Source organism: Thyridium curvatum (assembly GCF_004353045.1).
Source record: "Thyridium curvatum strain D216 chromosome Unknown NODE_46_length_333320_cov_79.933738, whole genome shotgun sequence".
Taxonomy (NCBI): domain Eukaryota; kingdom Fungi; phylum Ascomycota; class Sordariomycetes; order Thyridiales; family Thyridiaceae; genus Thyridium; species Thyridium curvatum.
Genome location: NW_022156801.1, coordinates 176,496 through 198,114, shown reverse-complemented (window position 1 = coordinate 198,114; position 21,619 = coordinate 176,496). Strand labels below are relative to the sequence as shown.

The following is a 21,619-nucleotide window of genomic DNA, read 5'->3' as shown; positions in this document are numbered from 1 at the left end:
ATGTGAAGCGCCGCTATAACAAGCAGACCTGTCGGCTCGGGCCCGACTTTCGCTCTCCACCCCAGGGAAAGCCATGAGTGTCTACACATGTTAACCCCAAAGAGGTATCCTAGGCACACGGAAACATGAGCTACTGGGCCAGTAAGCTGGTAATCGGTTAGCTGCCAGATATCTGCCTATCTTATGGTGCACTAATACTCCGGACGGGCAGTTTCTAGGGAGAGAAAACATCAATGATTAGAATATTGCCAAGCTCTTGGCTGGTATAGACCGAGAAACAAGCATTAGCCAAGCTTTACTTAGAGAGCATCGTGCGATTCGTGCCTGATGTTAATGAAACTACATGTGTAAGACTTGACCTTTCTTTATTGGCTTCTGCTGTAATCAGGTTAGATCATAGAGGGTGTGTATGCAGGAAGATTCATTCGACTTGTCGTCCGCTTAGGTGCACCAAGTTGCCATACTACATACAAGTTTAGCTCTATATTACCATACAAACACCCATGGTCCGTCCACTACTAGTCTACTCCGCTGCGGGAGCAGTCTTCTTTGCGACCTTCTTCTTCACGGGGGTGGCCTCTCCATCCGCCGCAGCAGCAGCTTTCTTGGCCACCTTCTTCTTCACGACAGGAGCGGCAGCGGGGGCCTCCTCGTCGTCGTCGTCATCGGCGAGTGCCGCAGCCTTAGCAGCCTTCTTGCCGCGGGTGAGAGGGACAGCGGCAGCACCGGTGGCCAGACCGGCGACACCGGCCCAGTCGTGCTCCTTCTCCTCGAGCTCGGCACGCGCGACGTAGCGCGGGTCGAGCAGGTCCTCGAGCACGTCGGCCCAGTACTCGTACTGCACCTTCCACTCCGTCACGCGCTCCTCGGTCGTGGCGGCGCTGTAGGGGAACTCGGCGGCGCGGCTGTAGCGCAGGTTCCAGATCTCGCGGGCGAGGTACTTGAGCCGCGAGGCGAGGGGGCTGAGGTCATTGTGGGTTTGCTCTGTAGCGTTGGAGAATGAATTGGTCAGCAACTCAAGCCATGTATGTATTTGGAAAAGAGGAGTTTCTTGTCTTACGAGACTTGGCCATGTAAAAAATGGTCGTGATGGTCTGGTACTCGGTGATCATGCGGTGGTACAGCCTAGGAGCTGGGAATGCACTGATGCTAGGCTCGGCCGGTGGCGGAGCAGGTCCCACTAGACCCTTGTCAGGAGTCTCTGGCACCGGGCGGTACGGGTAGGTCTGTTGCGGAGGCTGGGGCGGCTGAGGCTGGAAAGGAGCGTTGCCAGGTTGTGGAGGGCTGCTTGTCCTACCAAGCGCCGGGTTTTGAAGCTCGGGGCTGGGATACGGAGCAAAAGACTGCACTCCACTGTTGGAGGGCCTTCGGGTATCCGGAGCGTTGTAGTTCGGGACCAAGGATGAGAGGTCCTGAGCGTGAGGCCCGGCCTGATGACCCTGAGCCTCGTACTTGTTGTGATCGTTCTGCGCCATGCTGTTCTCGATGTATTTCCTGACTGTGTTCTTGGGATCAAGGATAAGTTCCTGGAGTCCGTTGCCCTTGGGAAAGACTCTTCCAGATGATGATTCTGATGGAAGCTTGGTAGAGGAGCTCATGATAAAATTATGTTTGCAACGAGGTGTTAAGTAATATATTGAGTTTGGAAGCTTACGTTGTGGGCTCCAGCTTGAATGCTGCAGTTAACCTGAACATACAAGTTCCTTTATAGATGCTGAGTTGTCCAACCTGTCGGTAATTCAGTAGGCTAATTCTGTGGCTGTGCCGAAGCGCGTTTCGACTTGGATCGCATATTTGCCTGCTTACGTCGGGAGGGCATCCCTACTCACAATCAGATGCTCTCCTTTGGACGACGTCCAAATGCATGTAAATAGAAGCACCAAGCAATATAGGGCCCTAGTCACACTGCGGATGAGTAAGGCGGTTCTCGCTGTATGACATGAGCAGTTGAGGGTTGTATGACAAACCTCAAGACCCATGCACCTTATCACAACTGAATTTCGTATCAGTTTATAACTTTCAGCTCTGTCTTATTTCACCAAACCTACGGCAGCTCCGAAGGCGACATGGTGGTTGAGTTACTAATCGCCAGCGCTGGGCAACCCATTCTTAGTTCCAACCCAGCCTTTGATAGGCTATGATGCTGACAACCTCCACGCGGCTGACGAACCTCGGGGTCCAGGTGGAGCAGTCGCTTTGCTAATATCTCTTGTACACAGAACTCGCGGCATGTTCAATCCTGAGTACCAACTTGTAGCCATGGCGAAATTTGAGATCTGACCTTGTCGATATCTCCCTCGAACCTAACAGGTGATCAAAATCTCCTTGTAAGCAGGCGGCGCTCAGCAGCGGCTGTGTCAGCTGTGCCAGCCCTCCCGACACCCTGGATTAGGCCCGAAACAATCATGGTAACTTGTTATTGAAGAGGAAAGCATATTCTGGCCGAGGTCGTAGCAATAAAAGGCTAGGCCGAGGGGGGCTGAGACTCAACGCAACCTCTTCGTGCTGACAGAAGCTATTCAGCATCATGCAGGCGCCAGACGACAAACGATATAACAGTGCATTGCACTCACGCTTGGTGACGTCGAGGAATAAAGCGAATAAACACGATATACATTGTGTATTACCATTGAAACACTCATCTAATTCGTAATACCGCGTGTAAATCACCAACATCAACCATAATGGCGGGAGTTGTTATGAGAGGTTAGTATCTTGTCCATTACCCCAAGTTCAAGTCTGATTGTTTGCAGCCGTCGCGGCCGGCAAGGGTGGCGGTGTTGGAGATATTGGAGGGACTGTCGTGGGCTTGGCCGAGGCCGGAAAGCACCTGTCAGACATCGCCCGCCAGATGGCCGAGGATTTGAAGGAACAGGCGCGCAACAACGACAATGAGTTCAACATCCGCAAGCAATTCCTAGACAACTCCGTCAATGCCATCAAGGAGGCCACCTATGGCCAGTACAACATCCTCATCTGCACCGACCAGGCACACGACGACTTCCAGAATCTGGAGGGCCAGATTCTGCCCATGGACCTCATCGACGTGGAGGTCCGCAAGGACACTTTTGTCAACTTTCAGGTCTACGTATTTGAGACAGGCAAGTATCTCCGGCGCGGGAAGTGGGAGAGAGACTACATCTGGTATTTTGGAAACAACAAGAAGTGGACCGACATCTTTATGCACATCCACTTCGAAGTTGCCCAGCAAAAGAAAGATCCCAACGAGATCAAGGCTCTAGAGGATAAGCAGGCAGCCGATCAAAAGGCGGCTGAGGAGGCAGCTGCAGCCACTAAGAAGGCCGAGGAGGATGCAGCCGCCGCCAACAAGGGTGAGTATTTCAAGCAGTCTTCCCACCCCAGCCAGCCTATCGTTTACGAGGAATGTTTTGACTAATGTGTTTTCTGGTACAGCACAGCTTGAGGCTGATGCCAAAAAGAAGGCAGAGGAGGAAGCAAAGAAGGCGGCAGAGAAGAATAAGGAAGTGTAGGTCCCTTCCAAGCCTCAAAAATTGGAATGCTTAGAACAAAGCTGATGATATTTGTGTTCAGTGCCAATGATGAAGAAGAGGGCGATCAGAAAGAGGTTGAGGGCGAGGATGTAGAGGATGATGAGGACCAGGAGCATACCGAAGGAGAAGATGAGGAAGAGGAAGAAGACGATAATGAAGAACAGTAAGTCACATCTAGTATCTCCTAACAGCAGTTTCTAATGTGTTTTTCAGGGAAGAAGACGATGAAGAAGAGGAGGAAGATGAAGATGAAGAAGAGGAGGAAGATGAAGATGAAGAAGAGGAGGAAGATGAAGATGAAGAAGAGGAGGAAGATGAAGATGAAGAAGAGGAGGAGGATGAAGATGGGGATGAAGAGCAAGAAGAAGATGAAGAAGATGAAGATGAAGAGGAGGAGGAGGAGGAGGTCAAGCCTCGAAAGAGGAAGTAGTTATCTCTATTTACAGTAGGTAATCGGTTATATAGGGTGAAATGATCTTCCGTTTAGATACTGTACTAGTTTTCCTATATAAAGCAGGCTCTAATCAGATCTCTTTTTCTTATATCTAAGATAACATAGTGCATAAGAACGATACTACACAACTAATGATATTAGGGGCAGATAGCTTTAATATGTCATGTTAGGACTTTTGAAATATTTTGAGAGCTATATGAGCAATAAGAAACCTAGATAAGCAGGTCAAAAATTATGAACTTTATCTAAATTAGAATGTAAAAGCTTAAGACCTTGATAGAGATTTGTTGAAGTGTACAATATTGATCTTCTACTTATCCAGAACACACACCCATTATCTACATCACCACCAGGTCCGGCCTCGCGCCCTTTAGAGGGTTCATTCAGAAGCGCGCCACCATGGTCGGCACCGGTCACAAGCTCGCGCCAACACTGCTCATCTACAGCTACCACGACCCCAGTGCCGACGACTTGTACCGCAAGGAGCTCAACCGGTGTCAGGCCGCAGGCGCCATCGACACGCGCAGGGCGTACTCACGCAGGACCGGCGAGAGCCCGGGGTTGCAAGCACGTGCAAGACCGGCTGTGGGAGGACAGGGTCGACATTATGAAGCTCTGGGAACAACAGGGGGGTAAGATCTTTGTGTGCGAATCCCCGGAGGAGATGGTGGAGAAGGCGGGCGGGGAGGCGATGGACGAGGAAATTGTCAGTTGGTTTGAGAGTATGCGGAATGAGAGCTATGCTACAGAGTGTTTGATTAAAGAGGGCTTGGGGTTTGGTGTTTATTTCTTAGAACTGAGTCAGAGCTAGAAAGCTTGAGTTCGACGATATGACTGTTTGGCCGCAGACTCAGCAGCCCAAGAGCATCAGGGACATGGCCACTGATCAGAAGCTCAAATATCCAGGCTTTCGAAGCTGACAGATTGCCCTTCTGCAAGAGACTGACGCCTCGCTCTCGACGGCCAATGTCTGTTCTGATATATCTATTTATCTTTATTGAAATACTGGCCATAACAGCCAGCCAATTCCTGTCGACGCTCCTACTATCCGACTTTCACTCGACCACAATCAAGGGCCTCATGAACATCACGGCAATCGCAGACTATGAAACATCCGCTTCCCCCTCCACAAACTACTTCGCGGCCGCTCCGGCGGCAAATTGGCGGTTCGCCGAAGAGCCGGGTTCCTATGTTAGCGGGGATGCCTTCCAGGACACCGGTAATACCTACCGGGCTTCCATGCCCTTGACGACCGAGGCGCAAAGGACCAGTCTGCGCGATTTCCAAGGACCTGCTGAGGTGCTCAACTTCCGTGTGCTCTGTGCCAGTCCTCGCCTGACCGACTTGGTGTTCAGCAAGCATGGAGGCGGCGACTACTACACACTGGTGGGCAACATGAGCGTGGACTCGGGCTTGCCCCTTTGTCGAACACGTCGACAGTCCCGATCGCTTTTTACTGTCCGATCCCGTATTCAATTCCCTATCAGCTAATGCAGTCAAACGAAAGCGCCACGGGACTCACGACGCTGTGCTACGTGCTTCCGTTTCCTCCGATACGAGAGCCGGGGGACCAATTCATCGCTCCCGTCAGTGTGCTTGCGCCCCAGACATACATGATTCTCGACTTTACTTTCCACAACTACTCAAAGTTCAACCTGACCGACTACACCCAGGTACCTGCCACCATGGCGCGTACTGATGGCCCCTGGTCGATCGTTCTCGACCACAATGGAGAGGACCTTCTCCGGACTTCTATGTGCTACACAAATCAGAGCTCGCAGTTTCTCGAAGTGCAAATGACGAGCTCCAAAGACGGTCCTGAGCCAGTCACTCCATGGAGACGTGCCCTGAATTCATACGATACCACGAAATCGCGGTCTCAGCTCGGTGCAAGTCTGGAGCCCCTATCGGTAGAGGACCGTGGGTTGCTTCATCTTGCATGGGATCCAGCGGATCACTCAGGTTCGAGGCTCAATGGCTCAAATTACAGAAGTCTCTCAGATATGCTGAAGGGGCTGACGACCCGCTCCAACCTACATTCGTTCATGGTTCTGTCCAACAGCAGCTCGACGTGGAAGCGGCGCACTTGGCGCAAGTCGCTTTATTCCAGGACACATTGCGTCTAACGAATAGTCCCGCCTTGGCAGTGCAGTCCTTATTCACACGAATATTCCAGATGATCTATTACGACTACCACCAGGAGGTGTCGCCTTCCACTTTGGCGGCCGCGGCCTTCTCTTCTCGGGTTGATATTCCTTCGCGATGGGCTGGGTTCATAGGTGTTGTGGCCATTATGACGGTCCATCTCTTCTTGATGGCTGCTGTTGCCATACTCTTCTGCCGGTTTACCGCCGTTTCGGAGCTGGGTAATTTATGGCAGGCTGTGTCTCAGATTATCACGACTGATACCTTACCTGTGCTCGATCATGCCAGAGACATGCAGGACAAGGAAGTGGGCAAGCTAGTCGAGACACAGTATCCAGAACTGATGGGGGACAGCTTTATCAGACGTTGTTATGACGGACGAAATAGGCTGAGGACAAGATATAAGAAAAGATGAGATAGTGTATACTAGGCCTTTATTGCTGATTAACTTTTGCAATTAAATTATATTCTTTATGTATATTAACTTTATCTCTCTTCATGTTGGAACTTGGGCATTGGGTGTGATCGCACTCCTGCTGTCGTCCACTACGGCGGACCGGAACAGGCAACGTGCAGCTGAAGTGACATGGGTGTGTGAAGGGAACTTTAGGGACATACAACATGGAATCTTCTCAACCACAATTCAACTAAAGGCTCTGGCACCTGCATGACGCCCCCCTCCCTTCTCCCGCCGGCACACCCAACCCGACATGAAAATACATGTACATCGAAACCACCAGTGGCTGCTGCAAGATGAGGAATCATCTAGAAGACCGCATCCAAAAGCCCCAACGCCCCCTCGCCAGCTCCTTGGGCCAGGTGCCGCTTTGCTTTCTCCATCTTCTTGAGTTTGCGATATAAAAGAAAGTTGACGATGGCAAAGACAATTTTCAAGCTGGTTTCGACGATGGAAATGATCCATGATGCGCCCTGTCAGGGAGATTTAGTAACAGCATAGAAAGACCTGCGTGAACCGTGAAATGACTGACCTGTATCACACAGAGCTTTGAGAAGTCAACGTTGATATGCCCTCGCTCCTGCAGTTCAGTGGCGATGTCTGTGCACGACCAGCCCCATAGATCATCCAAAGCCTTTTCCCAGCGGTATAAGAAGGTAACCACGATCCACAGCGCAATATGAATCCCGTAGCTCACGACGATGACTTTCCAGCTGTCGGCGGCTCGCTTGAAACAACAACAATAGTACAGCGCTACGAGGATCGACGCCGCCATCGTCGCGAGCGAAGCAACCAACAGCATGACGGTGGGCCAGGTCTTGGGATCCCGCGGCCAGATCGGACGCCCCAGTGCTTCGTCGTGGCGCGTGGCGAGGAAGACGGAGATGACAAAGGCCATAAAGGCGAACATGACCGTGTCGAGCAGCGCCGAAATGACGCGCGAGATGGCACGCACGCGCGATACGCGGCCCTTCCAGAGCTTGATGGCTTCATGGAGTCTGTTTCCTGCCACTGGGCCCTGCTTCAGGTCCGGTGTCAGTGGCGTCAGGGGCTGGTACTGCACCGCGTGAGGCTGCGGCTGGTAAGGGCCGGGATACTGTGGTTGCTGGTAGTTTGAAGCCATTGTTGGGAGAGCGATGGTGACAGTGATAGTCGTGATATCTTGCGACGTGATCTTGCTTGAGTTGCGAGAGAAGGTTTAAAGCCGAAGGAGACTGGAGATGGAGGACCGACTGGAAGCCAGGCGAGGATGTCAAGGAAGACTTTTCCAAACCGTTCCCTCTTGCATGTCAGCATTCAGGCCTCCTAAAGGAAGCCTGCTCCCAATTCGACTGGTCGCATGGGATAGGATTCTGCAATTGGGTGGCGCAGTGAGAAAGAGATTGGCAGAAAGCACGCATACACCCACTTGCTTGCCAAGTTGCTGACTGGCTATGACTAATTTGATAGGATCGGAGGGATAAATTAGCATTGCTATTGGAGACGGGTTCGTTCAATATCCGGGTGTGATCGATTCGGCCCCCAAACTCAGTGGCCCCAGCGCGGCTGATATCAACAGAATAAGTCGCCTACTAACTGCATGGCGTCTGTTACTAAGGTACCCAACCTCGCTGATGCCGGCTGAGATCAGACTGATGACTACCAGCTGTCAACGCAGTCTGATAGGGAGAGAAATTGGCATTGTCAGCTCGAATGATGCGCGGGGTGCACGGTTACTAATCGCGAGACAACACTTCAGCATTGTGAATACATCGAAAAGACTTCAGTTCAATTCTTGCCATGTACCCCAGTACATCATAAGTGACATGTCTTAACATAGGTTTTGAGTGCTTCTGGTCTGCGAAATCACTTATTGCCCATGTGGGATATCCTTCCACGTTCAGCTCGTGTGGCTAAGTCTTAGAATAGCACGTCGAGGGCTTAGCGAACGGACACTGGGAAGCCCTGGCCGTGATCAAAACTCGTGCTCAAAGCGTATAAGACCGGGCGAGAAGAGCCTTACAAGTAGCCTTTGTGAATTCACCAACTCATTTCTATTGCTTGCCATCTTCATATATCCACCATACAACACGTCCCGATCGGAGCGCAGTTTTTTGTCTTCCCATATCTTACGCCAAAGCTCCAGTATCATCAGCATCTCCCAATATGCCTCCCAAGTCGGTCAAGCCTACCAGAAAGGCGCAGGAGGAGCCTGAGGATGTCGAGTATGAGGATGTCGAAGAGGTAACAGAGGAGGAGGATGAAGATGAGGACGAAGTAGAAGGCGAGGAGTATAGCGAGGAGGAGGATGAAGAGGGTGAAGAAGAGGACGAGGAGTGAGTTACATGATCAACCTCAACTGTTGGCGCTAGTAATAATCATACTAACATATATGGGAATAGTGTGGATGGGGAATATGAAGAGGATGAAGGTGAAGAGGGGGGTGATGATGAAGAAGAGGTTGAGTATGAAGATGAGGATGAGGATGAGGAGGAGGAGGAGGAGGAGGAGGAGGAAGAGGAAGAAGAGGATGGAGATGAGACTGGCGATGATGATGAGGAAGAAGAGGTCGAGGCTGATGAAGATGAAGAGGAAGATGAGGAGGATATGTCCAAGAAACCCAAAAAGTATGTGACATATCTCTTTGCATTGACCGCTGGCTAACATTTGATAGGACTTTTGCCGACCGCTCAATGGGAGAGAAGGCCAAGAAAACGAAGAATGAGAAGGAGGCCGATGATGTGTCCGAGAGGGGCCTGCACAAGGCCGGGAAGCAAACAGACAAGCCCACTAAAGACGAGAAGGGAGGCTCTACTGACAAAGAGTAAGTGGATATCTTTTCACCTTGAAAGCCGAAAATGCGCATGCTAAGCTCATGAATTAGGGTTGATGGAAAACTGCCCAAGTACTACCCACGTCCTGAAAAGGTGGATTGGAAGTCTCCTTCCAAGGGAAAGAAGTCAAAGGAAGGCAAGCAGGAACCCGAGACTGAATCGGGCAAGGAGCCGGCAAAGAAGAAGACGACAAAAAAGGGCACAGATGAAGAGGGCGACGCGGCAACGCCAGCAAAAAAGAGTAAGCACATCCCTGAAATAGGTAGGAGAAAGTATGTTGACTGGGATTTTGCAGAGACAACAACAAAGTCCGTCAAGAAGTCTACAGCTGGAGATGGAGATGAAAGCGAGAAGAAGACGAAGAAGGCCAAGAAGACAACGGGACCAGAGTATGGAGACGAGGAGAAGGGTGAAGGGAAAGAGACCAAGAAACCTGCCAAGAAGAAGACCACTACAGCGAAGGCCCCTGTCTCGAAGGGGAAATCAGAGGATGCCAACCACGAGGAGGGTGAGAAGACCAAGGCATCCAAGCCTGTGAAAAAGAAGGTGAGCAAGAAGACGGCAGCCACAGGCGACGAGGCCGAGGGTTCCGACAAAGAGGCAGAGAAGGCACCGGCCAAGAAGAAGACAGCCGCCAAAAAGACAACTGCAGCCAAATCGAAGACCGACGAGAAGCAGGGGGAAGAGGCTCATGAGAAGTCCGCACCCAAGAAGAAGGTTGTCACAAAGAAGGGCACCGCTGCTAAGACTGCGGTTGAGGGTGTGGCAAAGGGTCTCAAAAAGGTGTTGTGAGAGCCTAGTCATTTTGTTCTGTATGCGAGCGCTGGCGGAGATTGTTCTTGTTTTGAGTGTCAAGGGTTTTCAATGGCATAGACTATCTCGGTAATGTAGTATTAGATCAGCTGGATGGGGTTTCGTTCATTATTCTTGATTGCCTTTATCCACACACTCCTACAGTCTACATATAATTTATGACGATGCCTTGACTGCTCGAAGATGATCATACCTCAGCACAGCATTAAGAAGAACTTGCGCGCCGTTAGCACAGTCCTCTGGTGAGCAGTACTCCGTGGGGTTATGGGTAATGCCCTCTCTACACGGTACAAAGATCATAGCCGTGGGCACTCTTGTAGACGTGTGGACGCTGTCATGCCCAGCACCACTGTACATCCTCCTCGTCAACGATGCAGCCTTCTTTCCGAAAAGCGTTTCGCTTCCCTTCTCGATACACTCGATGCACTCCTTGTCGAAATTTGCTACCTTTGCATGCGAGTCGACCTTCCACGAGACGGTGCAGCCACGGCCACGAGTACAGCCTGCGGTTACAGTTCCCACACTCTCTCCCTTTGCGATGCTCTCGAAGTCTCGGCGGAGGATGCTCTCCATCTCCTCGATCTTCTTGTCTTCACTGGAACGGAGATCTAGAGAGAAGGTAACCACTCCGGGAACGGTGTTGGTGCTGCCGGGCTCCAGAGAGAGGAGGCCAGTCGAGGCCAGTGATGAGAACTCGGTAGCGACTTGGTGTGAGCGCAGGATCATTTGTGCGCTGGTCAACAAGGCGTCAGACCGGTTCTCAAAGTTAGTGGCTCCCGTGTGGCTATCGCGGCCCCCAACGGTGATGGTAAACCATTTGCTGGCCTGGACTCCCTCCACGGCACCGATGCATTGGCGTGATGCCTCGAGGATGGGTCCTTGTTCTATACGAATGTGTCAGACAACGAATACGCCCGACTGTAGAACAGGTTGACATACCGATATGCAGTTCGAAATGCGCCGCCATGGGCGTTGCGGTGTAATGGGCTGGTGTCGGGCCCAGGTAGCCTATTCTCTCCAGCTCAGACCTGACTGTGGCATTGGCATCGTCAATGTCGGCAATCTGGTATGTGTTGTTGACGTCCGTAACACCAGCCCATACAGCCGAAGCCATCATGCACTGGGGGAACCTTGCTCCCTCCTCGCTGTTTATTGTCAGCGGCTAGACAATCTTAGAACATACACAGAAAGGCCAACTTACTTGGTCCAGTCCACAACACCGACAGGGTATTCGGTCTCGATTCCAGACTCATGCAGGGTCCTCAGGGCAGAGACACCGGCAAGAACGCCGAGGATACCATCGTACCTTCCCCCAGCAGGTTGAGTGTCCAGATGAGAGCCCATGAACGTGGGGTGCCCTTCCTTCCTACCGGGCCGGATAGCAAAGATGTTGCCCATGGCATCTACGTGCACTTTGCAGCCGTACTTCTTGACCTCCTTGATGAACCAGTCCCGGACCAGCTTGTCTGCATCACTCAATGCCAAACGGGCCATACCAATCTCAGTCGGCGCACTGTGTCATGTATTAGCTAGTGTGCGTGGGGGGACGACTTGGAGAAGGAGCATCACGTACTCTCCCCATCTTTGTCCCTCACCCCATTGAGCCGTGTGGTGAATATCGTCCATCAGCTTTTGCCTGTCTATGGATGCCGCGGCGACACGGTCGCTCTGATGGGATGGGTCTTGGGTTGCCATCGTCATGGTCACCGTGGTAGACATTTTGCGGCGTAGAACGTGAGTGCAATGGTGCAATGGTGCAATGAAAGTGAATTGTAGGTAATATTTGCACTGTGACCAAGGGATGCTGGCTCGATGCTTGTCAAGTGCGGAGAGAAAGATGCGTGTCCGCGTCTTGATATTCTCTTTGAGATGCAAGTATGGCCCAACGATCCGGCGAGCATTGGCATTCCTTGATTCCCATACACACTCAAACCGCCGCTGGCATACCCACAAATATTCGCCGAAATCATCTCCACCTCGATCTACAGTCACATTCGGCGGATGCCAAATCCACAGTTTCGGCGACGGTTGATAGTCATTGGTTAGTCGCAGCTGGGCTGATTCCGTGTGACCGCTTATCGCCGGCTGCGATACCGGCTTGCGCCTGTTATCAAGACTCATTACTGAAACGATCCGGCGACCGCTTATCACTAGATACAGTTTATCTCGGCGGGACTCGTTCGATGGTCGTCAGAGTCACCTACCCATCGAATACTCATAAAGGACATCAACAGACAGCCTCGTCTGTTTGTTTTGCCCAATCTCAAAACAATTCTTCAATAGCTTCACCTCTGCGCCAAAAGACATGATGACAATGGAACACTCCAAAGAAGCCACTATGGACTTGGACACAGTCCCGGGCAACACCGTCGACTTGCCTGATTCCACCATGGGCGCCAGCTCGATCGTGATAGATCCCGTGCTAGAGAAGCGCGCCATTGCAAAGTTTGACAAGTTTATGATGCCGCAAATGGCACTTCTCATGCTCATTGCTTATCTCGACCGGACCAATATTGGTTTGTTTGGCCATTCCCGGGTCGGTGGTGTTGTCACTAACATGAGACATTGGCAGGCAATGCCCGAGTGTTTGGCTTTGAAGAGGGTCTGAAACTCGTCGGAACACAATTCAACGACTTGTCGACATTGTTCTACCCGACCTATGTTCTCTTCGAGATCCCGTGGGTTATGGCCGTCAAGAGGTGGGGAGCCAACGCTGTCCTTGCCGTCGCCATGATCGGCTGGAGTGTCATCACTATCGGGACCGGCTTCATCCACACCTATCAGCAGGGCATTGCCGTCCGCCTTCTTCTCGGCATGTTCGAGTCCGGCCTCTTCCCCTGCCTTGCCTTCCTGATTTCCACCGTCTATTCCCGAGCCCAGCAGGCCAAGCGTATCGCCGTGCTCTACGGTGCTATCGCTCTTTCCGGTGCCTTCGGTGGGCTGATCGCCTACGGCATCCAGACAATGGGCGAAAAGGCCGGTCTTGCGGCCTGGCGCTGGCTCTTCATCATTGAGGGCTGCATCTCCATCGTGGTCGGCTTGGCTCTCTGGGTCACGCTCCCCTTCGACTCCGAAAGGGCCTGGTTTCTCAACGCTGAGGAACGCAATGTCATGAGCCTGCGCATCAAGCGTGACGCGGCGTACAAGGGCGACCAGAAGTTCGAGTGGAAGTACGCCAAGATGGCCTTCACCGAGCCCATCATCTACATCGCCGCCATCGGCATGTTCTGCTCGTCCATCCCGCTATTTGGCTTTACGACCTTCTTGCCAACTCTCATCGTCGGTTTTGGGTATGTCTTCTCCACGCAGTTCTTCTGGCGGATAAAGCCCACAAAACTGACACACGCAACAGATACTCTTCGCTGCAGGCCAACTACCTCTCTATCCCTGTCTACGTCTTTGCAACCCTGTTCCTCTGTCTCATCGCCTGGCTCTCCGACAAGCTCAACAAGCGCGGTATCATCGCCATGATCGTCCCCATCCCCGTTCTCATTGGCTACGCGATCGCTGTCGGAACCGGAAACCACGGCGCAGACTTGTTTGCCATGTTCCTGGTTGCTGCTGGTGAGTTTCTTCGCGCCTTATGCTTTCTGGCTGTGATTGTATTGACTCGCCGTAGGCGTCTACCCTTACAACACCCTCGTCGTCACCTGGGTGACGAACAACCTGCAGAACGACCACGTGCGCTCCGTCGGCATCCCCCTACTAATCTCGATCGCCAACGCATCCGGCATCCCGTCGTCCCAGATCTACCCCAAGAAGGACTCGCCGAGATATATAATGGGCAATGCGGTCTCGCTGGCCATGGAGGCCATCGCGCTGATCGCTGTCGGTCTGATTTACATCGTGGTCCGCAGGAGAAACGCAAAACAGGCCGGCGACTTCCAGTTGGCAGTATAAATACAAGGAGGCGGTCGATCCCTAGGAGCTTGTCCTCAGGGTAGGACAGTTTTGGAGAGTCAGTAAAACATAATGAAAATCAACACATCGTGATAGGCATTCAAAGACAAAGTACTACCATTGTGATGCAATAACATCGACTTCATGTTGATTCCTTGATGACTTGCGCTACGTGTCTGTTGATCCTGAATATTTTGTTCATGTCCGACCAGTACATCGCGTCTAGTCGAAGAATCCCAAGGCTCATATCTTCAAAGCTCTGCGATTGATGCCGCAGTATCTGCCTCCACTTGTCGATGAGCGTCTTGCACGTCTTTGCGTGCTCCACGCTCGGTGATTGGACAAAGAGCAGGGCGAGGAAGCTTGAAGTGATTGCCCAGCCGATACGCGACCCTGAGATGAAACGCACAGGTCAGCCCCTCGTGCACACGATAGTCACCGATGTTTGCGTCGCGGGGAAATTGAACACCTACAGGAGTACCAGAAGCCGGCGAAGTCCCATGACATTAGCTCCACGGTGAAGGTACTGACAATCCTCGCGCAATTTTCGGCGGCGCAAATGATCAGTTCAACTTCGTTTCGCAGGCTATCATGTGACATCTGTCCAGCCATGTTCGAATCCGAGTCATTACAAGATCCCTCTGCGAGAAAGCCTGATATAAACTGGTCTGTTCGGGGTGTGTTTATCGAGGCATCTTCCAAATCAATGTTCCCAAGCGGCCGTAACAAAGCGCGGTAGAGCAGTATCTCGAGAGTGAGGTAGGCAAACTTCAGGCACGCCACTGAGCTTGGTGCAGCGGGGGCTGCCCGCTCAGGGTCCGCCCTCGGGGTCTTCAAATGGACGGGGAGACTGGCATACCATGACTTTAACTCCTCGCGAAGAGGCCTAATAGCCCTGATGGAACCGGAAAGGTCGTTGGCGAGCTTCGCGGTTGCCCGTATCGTGCTGCATCAACGTGTCAGTGCATTCCATCACCGTAAAATGAGTGCCTATAAGCTTACTAAAGACATCTATAGATGTTGTCGGCAATGGTTGCCAATGTCGCGAGCTTTTGCGACATCGTGCCACCGTCGGACTCTGACATTGCGCGTCGCAGCTTTGCAGCAAAGTCATTCGATGCTGAAATCTCCTCATCGAGAGAAGGATTGTCCTCGAACTCAAAGTCCGCAAATGTGAGCTCCGAGACGTTCCATTGGTCTGGAGAGATAACTGAAGGTCTCCCCAACAAAAGGCTTCTCCACGTAGCTTCGGAAAAGGTCATCCACCACAGACGACGTCTTAGGCGCTTTTCCCACGGCGGGATGGACCATGATCTGCAGTCCAAGTGCAACGCCAGACTCGCGACCAGGCCGACAATCGAGGTCATCAAAGACCAGGCGAAGGAGTTGTCGGCCGAGACGTGCTGAACTCCAACTCGGGGCCGGTGAAGATACAGTAGTGCCGCCGAGATCGTGGCCAATCGCGGTGTATGAAGGTCTGTCTGGACACCATCATACACCATCTGCCATAGTTTTTCGGCAGGGGGCTTTTTGTAGACGCTGGAGACGCACAGAATGTCGTCATAAGCCGTGAAAGGAAGCGCGGAAGCATATATGGCAGCCAGGAGATAACTTGGCAATGGAGCAGCTCTCGTGGAAGAGGACTCGTAATAGTCACCAAGCGCGGTTGCTAGTCGCGAGCGAGAGATAACGGGGAATGCTGGGAAGACGTATTGGACAAATCTAGGCCGTTAGAGTCGCGTCGGGCACGGGTCAGACGATTGGTAAGACTTACAACAAGACTAGCCTCTGCCCAATCTCTTCATTGACGAGGTTATTCAGCTCTTCCCTGACCGATTCATGATCATATAGGTGATTTGTGGGCCCAAGGCGCCTCAGTTCGTCACCAAGCTCATTCGAAGTTAGGAGGAACTGCACAGGTACATGGCTGCTGTCCTGAGCTGTAGCCGCGGGGTGTTCCGTGACCGAAAGCTGGTCACGAGGTATGGTGCCGTGCTGGGTCCTTCGGTATATGACTCGGAGAAAGGGAAACTCATCCGCGTCATTGTACAGGTAATGCCGTAGCAGGTACGGGTCCGACTCTCCTGAGAGCCCAAAGTATGTGCTCTGAAAGTCAGGTCTTTGGTCAATGCTGAAAGTAGCTGCACTGCTACGGTCAATCGGCAGTCTCGGAGTAGATTTAGCTCCATTGGAGAAGCTAATCTCCGTTTGCGGCGCCTTCTCTGGACGATTCAGGCTGGGCTCTAAAGCTTCTGGGACGGGCAGTGAAGCGACTCGCTCGCGTGCTTCGAAGATTTCCTCATCGGAGTGCATCAGGTCGGATCCAAGCGCTGCATTCACAGACTGCGGTTCTTCAAGCGGCGGACTGCTCCATATCCTTGCATCCGTAAAGCCCCCGTACATGGCCTCCATGTCCACAGAGTAGTGCGGGAAGCCGTCATTCATTCGGTGATCGGGGAACCCTAGCCCAGCGTCATTGACCACATTCTCCGGCAGTATCGATGTGCTGAAGCCGTCCCCGGGCTGTCCCATGCTATCCAGCCCGTGGCCATCATCAGCACTCCCGCTCGGCAGACCGGCGGGTCTCGCCTCTGGCGCGATGTCATTGAGGAAGCTGCAGCGCTGGCCCCTTTTGCGGCATGTTATACACGAGATGTCATTGTCCGCACGTCGACATGACGTCTTGCGCGCACGACAAAGCATGCACGGCCGGTTCCTCTTTGAACGATAGGGCCGGCGTTGCAAACCGTCTGGCGTTGATGCAAAGACTTGATCCATATGGCACGCCTCAGTGGTGGACTGAGTACAAGTTGCCACGTGGTGACTGAACAGCAGCCTTAGGTATCTGGCCCATGAATGCCTCAGTCTTGCCGCATTGTTGGTTTGGTATATCCCCATCAAGGGTTGTTAGGCCATCAGGTCAAGTGTTCCAGAAGCAAGTACGTGGGAATAAGGTGCTGTCCCCACGAGGCAGGTATCGGCACTAGTGAGCACTCCGCAGATAGGCGGATTTATTATCCGTTGCGTACTAGTTGGGTACGTCGATGATCTCAGTTAGTTCGTGTAAACCATGACACTCAATCAATGTGGATCCTCTTTCAGCCCCTTGAACTATGATGTGCTAGGACCTCTCTCGACTCGGAAAGATGAACTTACTGGAAAGATCGCGGCCAGGGATCTTGAGAACAGTTTTGCAACGGAGAAGTTGATCCTAGCTGGGCTCATCGAGAGGAAGGGCAACAGTAGTCACCGCCGCAAACGCGACCAAAAGACTAAACATGAATATCTTGAGCGTCCCCAAATGGTCTCTTTATACTTGGGTTCGAGACCAAATTAATACTGTGCCTTCTAGGAATGAGCAACGTAAATGTAAATGACTATGAACGCCCAGAACATCATGATATCCATTTGCATCTAAGTGCCCATGCAGCCTGGACCAAAGCTGGCGACCCTCAAATTTCATCTGCGCGGACGGGCGTCCTCTCATACACTCGAAATGGAATTCAAAGGGCCACTCGGGCAAATGTTTGATTTGAGACGGAATCAATTTTATACTGAGGACCAACTCCAGCGCCTCTCTGCCACGATCAACAATCCATGATAAAACAGTGTCACAAGTCTGATGTAATTCTGGCGTTGTTGTAGCTGTTTTCCAGGTTTGATGATATATTTTTTTGTCGCTTGTCGTCTTGTGAGCGACTAGTTTGTTGCGGTGCATCTGGTCGCCCATAATAGCCAACAACACACTGGTAAGTGGCGGTCAAATTAGGTGACGGGCTGTCCACGAAATACTTGACAGTCCATTGAGCGCAATTGGTTTGAGGTAGTGCGATAGCCCTTACGAGCTCTCGAGAAAAGGGCATGCATTGTTCACATTCAGTTATCTCCTGATGAACCGCTGTCAACCATTCTTGCCCCTGCTTGATTGGTCATCCACAGCTTTGACGATCTTCTCATTGTTTGTCTTCTTGTGGGTCACTAGTTTGATGTTGGTTTTCTGGCCGCCCTTAGATTTGATGATCTTCTTGTTGTTTGTCTTGTTGCGGTTGCGCACAAGATCAAGATGACCAACAACATGAAGAATTGTCCAGGCAGAAGAAGTCTGTCCAGTTAGCAATTGGCCAGCTGGGACGGCTGGGCCGCTTCATGTCAGCATCTGGAAAGAATGACACAGATAAGACCATATCAGCTCGCTCAAGGGAAAATGTTGTGTTCAAGCTGCCCGGGCATGCAGAAAGCTTGAGTATCATCCATGACTGAAAAGGATTGTCATAATTTGCGCCTTGATTTTCGGGTTACTGGACAAACCGCCTGTTCTCACTCAGAGCCAGTCTGACCTGTTGTTCTTTGCTCCTGTGTCAGAGTCACCGATCCGCTTGTTTCTGGATTTCACTTGAAAACCTGCCTGTTCGCATTCAGAACCAGGGCATGCATGTTGTTTTTTTGGCTCCTGTGACTGTGGAAGAGTCACTAATGAGACCGGAGCAAAGATAGTCACCAGCCATCCCTTCTCATAAAGTATACAAATAGCTGCGCAGAACCCATCGTAGACTACGAAATTTCCAATCCAAAATATTATCCCCATGAGCAAGAGTGTCACTTCAAAGAAAACCCCCTCCCAACTACACTTTCCAGCCAACTAGGCTTTCCAGCCAACTAGGCTTTCCAGCCAACTACTCTTTCCACCCAACTACTCTTTCCACCCAACTACGCTTTCCAGAACAGGGCTTTGTCACTCATTCTTGCGCTCTTTGACAGTTGTTAACCATGGCGCAACAACCTCATGCTACCACTACCCTGCGGCGTTTTCTCACCCAGAACAAGCCATTCACTACCTGCTCTGCTCGATCCCAGCAACACCCAACAAACACAAAATGGCCGACGTTCGAAGATCCCGTCACCATTTGGGATGCTTTTACACTGGGGAACCTTGATAGGCAGTTCGGCGCCCTCCTTGATATCCCAATCCCATCGGACAGGCTTCCGATCGCGGTGGAGGCTCCGGAGGACCTACCCATCACCAATTCGAAGAGCATTGGACATCTCGTTGCTCGGAACGATGCTATGATGCAGGCATCCCTAAATGTTGCCAAGTCGCACCTTCAGCTGTTTCCCGGCATAGTCCTGCGTTTTCGATACAACGACGTTGACCAGACACAACTTCCAAAGCTCTTTGATGGCAGAAAGACACTCAGGCCCGACCACATCATCCAGCTCGATCGATTCCCGGCATCTATCTTGGTGGTCGGTCTTGCGCGCCCAAGCTCCCATTGGAGTGCCCGAAGGGCCGTAAGCAGTCTCGGCGACCTGGACAAGGGGGGCCTTCAGCCATTGCGAGAACTGGCTAACTTGTGCAAGATCGCCGGCACAGAGTTTGGGTACATCCAGACTGATGAGGACATGGTGGTGTGCCGTTTCACCTTGGCGAGCGGGAACAAATGGAAAGCATCTATTAAGCCGATCCCATGGTCAACCTATGAGACATCAAATCTCACAGCTGACCTGGCTCTCTGGTGGCTTTGCATGCGAGCCATGTCCATGTTGGGCAATCAACAAGGATAAAATCGTTGGGGCAGAAGCCGTGGCCGGGATCAATGAACGACTCGTGGAGGGATATTGGGGTGATGAGCATATTGGCAGCGAGGATGAAGGCCGAATGGAACAGAAGTTGGCAAGTGAAGGAGGCGGAGGGATGTGTCAGGAGAGATGAGGAAACAGGGCATGATTGATACGACTGGAACCTTGATAGAGATAGCAAAACTTTAGCTTAGCAAAACTTTAGCTCTTCTCACAGTAGCTCTGCGCTCAAGACTAAGAGCAGCGAAGAAGAAACCCCCCAAGAATGGGAGTGCGTATAACACACTATACAGATTCAATGATACCCTCAAACCAATGTGATCCCTTGTCGGGGCAAATAAGGCCCGCCCGGTACTTCCACTCAATTCCAGGAACGAAATCCGTGCATCTCTTTAGGTTCCGTAGATGCTGGTCGCTGCCCTCATAATACCACCTGGGGGGCTTCGAAGAAAGCGTCTTACCGGGCCGTGGCGCCCTCCAGTCATACGTTCTCGGGTCGACGTATGAGAAGGCACGCTCTCGGTCAGGGCTTTTCCTGAGGTCATACTTGATTTGCAAGCCCTTGCCGTTGGGGAACGCGAAGACCGAGAGGGGTTTGTGCTTCTTGTTGCCCGTCCATTTCAATTCACAATTCCATCCCACGATCATGTTGTCAAACTCCAAGTAGTCACGGAGGCTGTGTCCAAACGCTTCGTACTCCACAGCCGATCGCCACTCCGGCGTCAGGAAAATGTTCATTTCCGGATTCATCATGTAGTGAGGCGTGGTGATTGCGATGCTGAAGTCGGCGAACTTGCCATTGATGATCTGTCGTTGCTCCGGGTCAATATTGACGATGCCGAGTTGCTGGAGCTGGATGATATCTCGGAGGGCTTTTTTAGCATCTTTGACTCTGAGCACTGTGTTTTCTTGGCCAAACTCCTTGACGATACCTCGGATAGGAGGATCCTTGCCACTCTCCCCCGGGTAGCGGGAGCGTTCTTCGATGCCAGGTTCGCTCCAGGTTCCGCTAAATTCAAGGTCGAGGTCACTGAAGCGGCTCATAAGAGTGCGCTCATGCTCCTCGTCCAGGAGCAAGTACCCAAAGCATTCGATAGCGAGCTCCTCGTGGCCAGATTCTTGAAGACGGCCAAAAGCGCGGCACTCGGCACTGAAGGGCTCAGAGTACTGGTAAAAGGCGCTTACTGCCTCAATGTCGTCGAGCTCAGTGTGGCGTGGACCGGGACCGATCCAGTCGTAGATGTAGGTAAATCTGAACTGTGTATATCTCAGTCAGTTTCTGCTTTCCATCATCCGGTGCATGTGAGTACTCATACCAATTTCAGGGCATAGACAGTGCCAAGTATTTGAACCTTGAAGACGTGCGAATGCTGGCCGGAGCCAAGGTATTCGAGAAATTCAATCCTTTGAGGACCTTTGAAGTCAAAGGGTCCCAGTTTCGGACCGTCAACACGCGGCAAAGGCTCCAAGTCAACACCCGGCTCTGGCCAGTCTGGATACATTTGGTGTTATATAAGTATGGCGGCGAAGCTGATATACCAAGAGATAACGAAACGGACAAGAAGGTGTGCAAGACGTCGAATACCTCTTATATATTGCCTCACAGAACACAAATGGCAGGCTCGCACGCACAAAGAAGGGTAGGGCATGGTGCAGTGCAACAAAGGAAATTAAAACCGCGACTTTTTGCAACCGGAGAAAAAAAAAGGAGAAAGAAAACAAAGGAAGAAAGTGATGGATGGCTGCTGAGCTCTGTCGCTGTACGAACGCAGCCATGCAGACAGTTTCACAAGTTATGTCGTTGCCCACATCAAGGCTACACCAGTGCAGACTCTTGCGCCAATTGACATTCTTTGAGACACATGCATCATATCGTGAACACTGTACACCCTGGGGACCAACCTGCTGTGTTGTGCTTTCTCATCAGGTGGGTTATCTATGAGAGATC

General features: G+C 51.7%; 10 protein-coding genes across 10 annotated transcripts; 5 read left to right on the top strand and 5 right to left on the bottom strand.

Moving 5' to 3' along the window:
• Positions 1-523: 523 nt before the first annotated feature.
• Positions 524-1,598, bottom strand: E0L32_007534 (uncharacterized protein; the record flags this gene model as incomplete). The annotated part of the gene is made up of 2 exons (XM_031142289.1): positions 524-984; positions 1,061-1,598. The coding sequence occupies 2 exons, from the start codon at positions 1,596-1,598 to the stop codon at positions 524-526; spliced, it is 999 nt and encodes a 332-aa protein (XP_030993508.1).
• Positions 1,599-2,684: 1,086 nt separating this feature from the next.
• Positions 2,685-3,942, top strand: E0L32_007533 (uncharacterized protein; the record flags this gene model as incomplete). Its single annotated transcript, XM_031142287.1, has 5 exons — positions 2,685-2,706; positions 2,754-3,332; positions 3,415-3,487; positions 3,553-3,675; positions 3,726-3,942. 5 exons carry the CDS (start codon positions 2,685-2,687, stop codon positions 3,940-3,942), a joined length of 1,014 nt encoding a protein of 337 aa, XP_030993507.1.
• A 423-nt stretch (positions 3,943-4,365) lies between these two features.
• On the top strand, positions 4,366-6,216 carry E0L32_007532 (uncharacterized protein; the record flags this gene model as incomplete). The annotated part of the gene is made up of 4 exons (XM_031142286.1): positions 4,366-4,598; positions 4,989-5,352; positions 5,463-5,876; positions 6,100-6,216. 4 exons carry the CDS (start codon positions 4,366-4,368, stop codon positions 6,214-6,216), a joined length of 1,128 nt encoding a protein of 375 aa, XP_030993506.1.
• A 660-nt stretch (positions 6,217-6,876) lies between these two features.
• On the bottom strand, positions 6,877-7,691 carry E0L32_007531 (uncharacterized protein; the record flags this gene model as incomplete). Its single annotated transcript, XM_031142285.1, has 2 exons — positions 6,877-7,041; positions 7,101-7,691. The coding sequence occupies 2 exons, from the start codon at positions 7,689-7,691 to the stop codon at positions 6,877-6,879; spliced, it is 756 nt and encodes a 251-aa protein (XP_030993505.1).
• Positions 7,692-8,713: 1,022 nt separating this feature from the next.
• E0L32_007530 (uncharacterized protein) lies at positions 8,714-10,173 on the top strand (the record flags this gene model as incomplete). The annotated part of the gene is made up of 5 exons (XM_031142284.1): positions 8,714-8,883; positions 8,950-9,174; positions 9,222-9,371; positions 9,432-9,622; positions 9,677-10,173. 5 exons carry the CDS (start codon positions 8,714-8,716, stop codon positions 10,171-10,173), a joined length of 1,233 nt encoding a protein of 410 aa, XP_030993504.1.
• Positions 10,174-10,350: 177 nt separating this feature from the next.
• On the bottom strand, positions 10,351-11,913 carry E0L32_007529 (uncharacterized protein; the record flags this gene model as incomplete). The annotated part of the gene is made up of 4 exons (XM_031142283.1): positions 10,351-11,078; positions 11,134-11,339; positions 11,396-11,707; positions 11,768-11,913. The coding sequence occupies 4 exons, from the start codon at positions 11,911-11,913 to the stop codon at positions 10,351-10,353; spliced, it is 1,392 nt and encodes a 463-aa protein (XP_030993503.1).
• Positions 11,914-12,502: 589 nt separating this feature from the next.
• Positions 12,503-14,094, top strand: E0L32_007528 (uncharacterized protein; the record flags this gene model as incomplete). Its single annotated transcript, XM_031142282.1, has 4 exons — positions 12,503-12,710; positions 12,767-13,484; positions 13,547-13,758; positions 13,814-14,094. 4 exons carry the CDS (start codon positions 12,503-12,505, stop codon positions 14,092-14,094), a joined length of 1,419 nt encoding a protein of 472 aa, XP_030993502.1.
• A 142-nt stretch (positions 14,095-14,236) lies between these two features.
• Positions 14,237-16,872, bottom strand: E0L32_007527 (uncharacterized protein; the record flags this gene model as incomplete). The annotated part of the gene is made up of 4 exons (XM_031142281.1): positions 14,237-14,487; positions 14,568-15,040; positions 15,097-15,816; positions 15,869-16,872. 4 exons carry the CDS (start codon positions 16,870-16,872, stop codon positions 14,237-14,239), a joined length of 2,448 nt encoding a protein of 815 aa, XP_030993501.1.
• A 1,989-nt stretch (positions 16,873-18,861) lies between these two features.
• Positions 18,862-19,656, top strand: E0L32_007526 (uncharacterized protein; the record flags this gene model as incomplete). Its single annotated transcript, XM_031142280.1, has 1 exon — positions 18,862-19,656. The coding sequence occupies one exon, from the start codon at positions 18,862-18,864 to the stop codon at positions 19,654-19,656; it is 795 nt and encodes a 264-aa protein (XP_030993500.1).
• A 300-nt stretch (positions 19,657-19,956) lies between these two features.
• On the bottom strand, positions 19,957-21,173 carry E0L32_007525 (uncharacterized protein; the record flags this gene model as incomplete). Its single annotated transcript, XM_031142279.1, has 2 exons — positions 19,957-20,928; positions 20,988-21,173. 2 exons carry the CDS (start codon positions 21,171-21,173, stop codon positions 19,957-19,959), a joined length of 1,158 nt encoding a protein of 385 aa, XP_030993499.1.
• Positions 21,174-21,619: the final 446 nt, after the last annotated feature.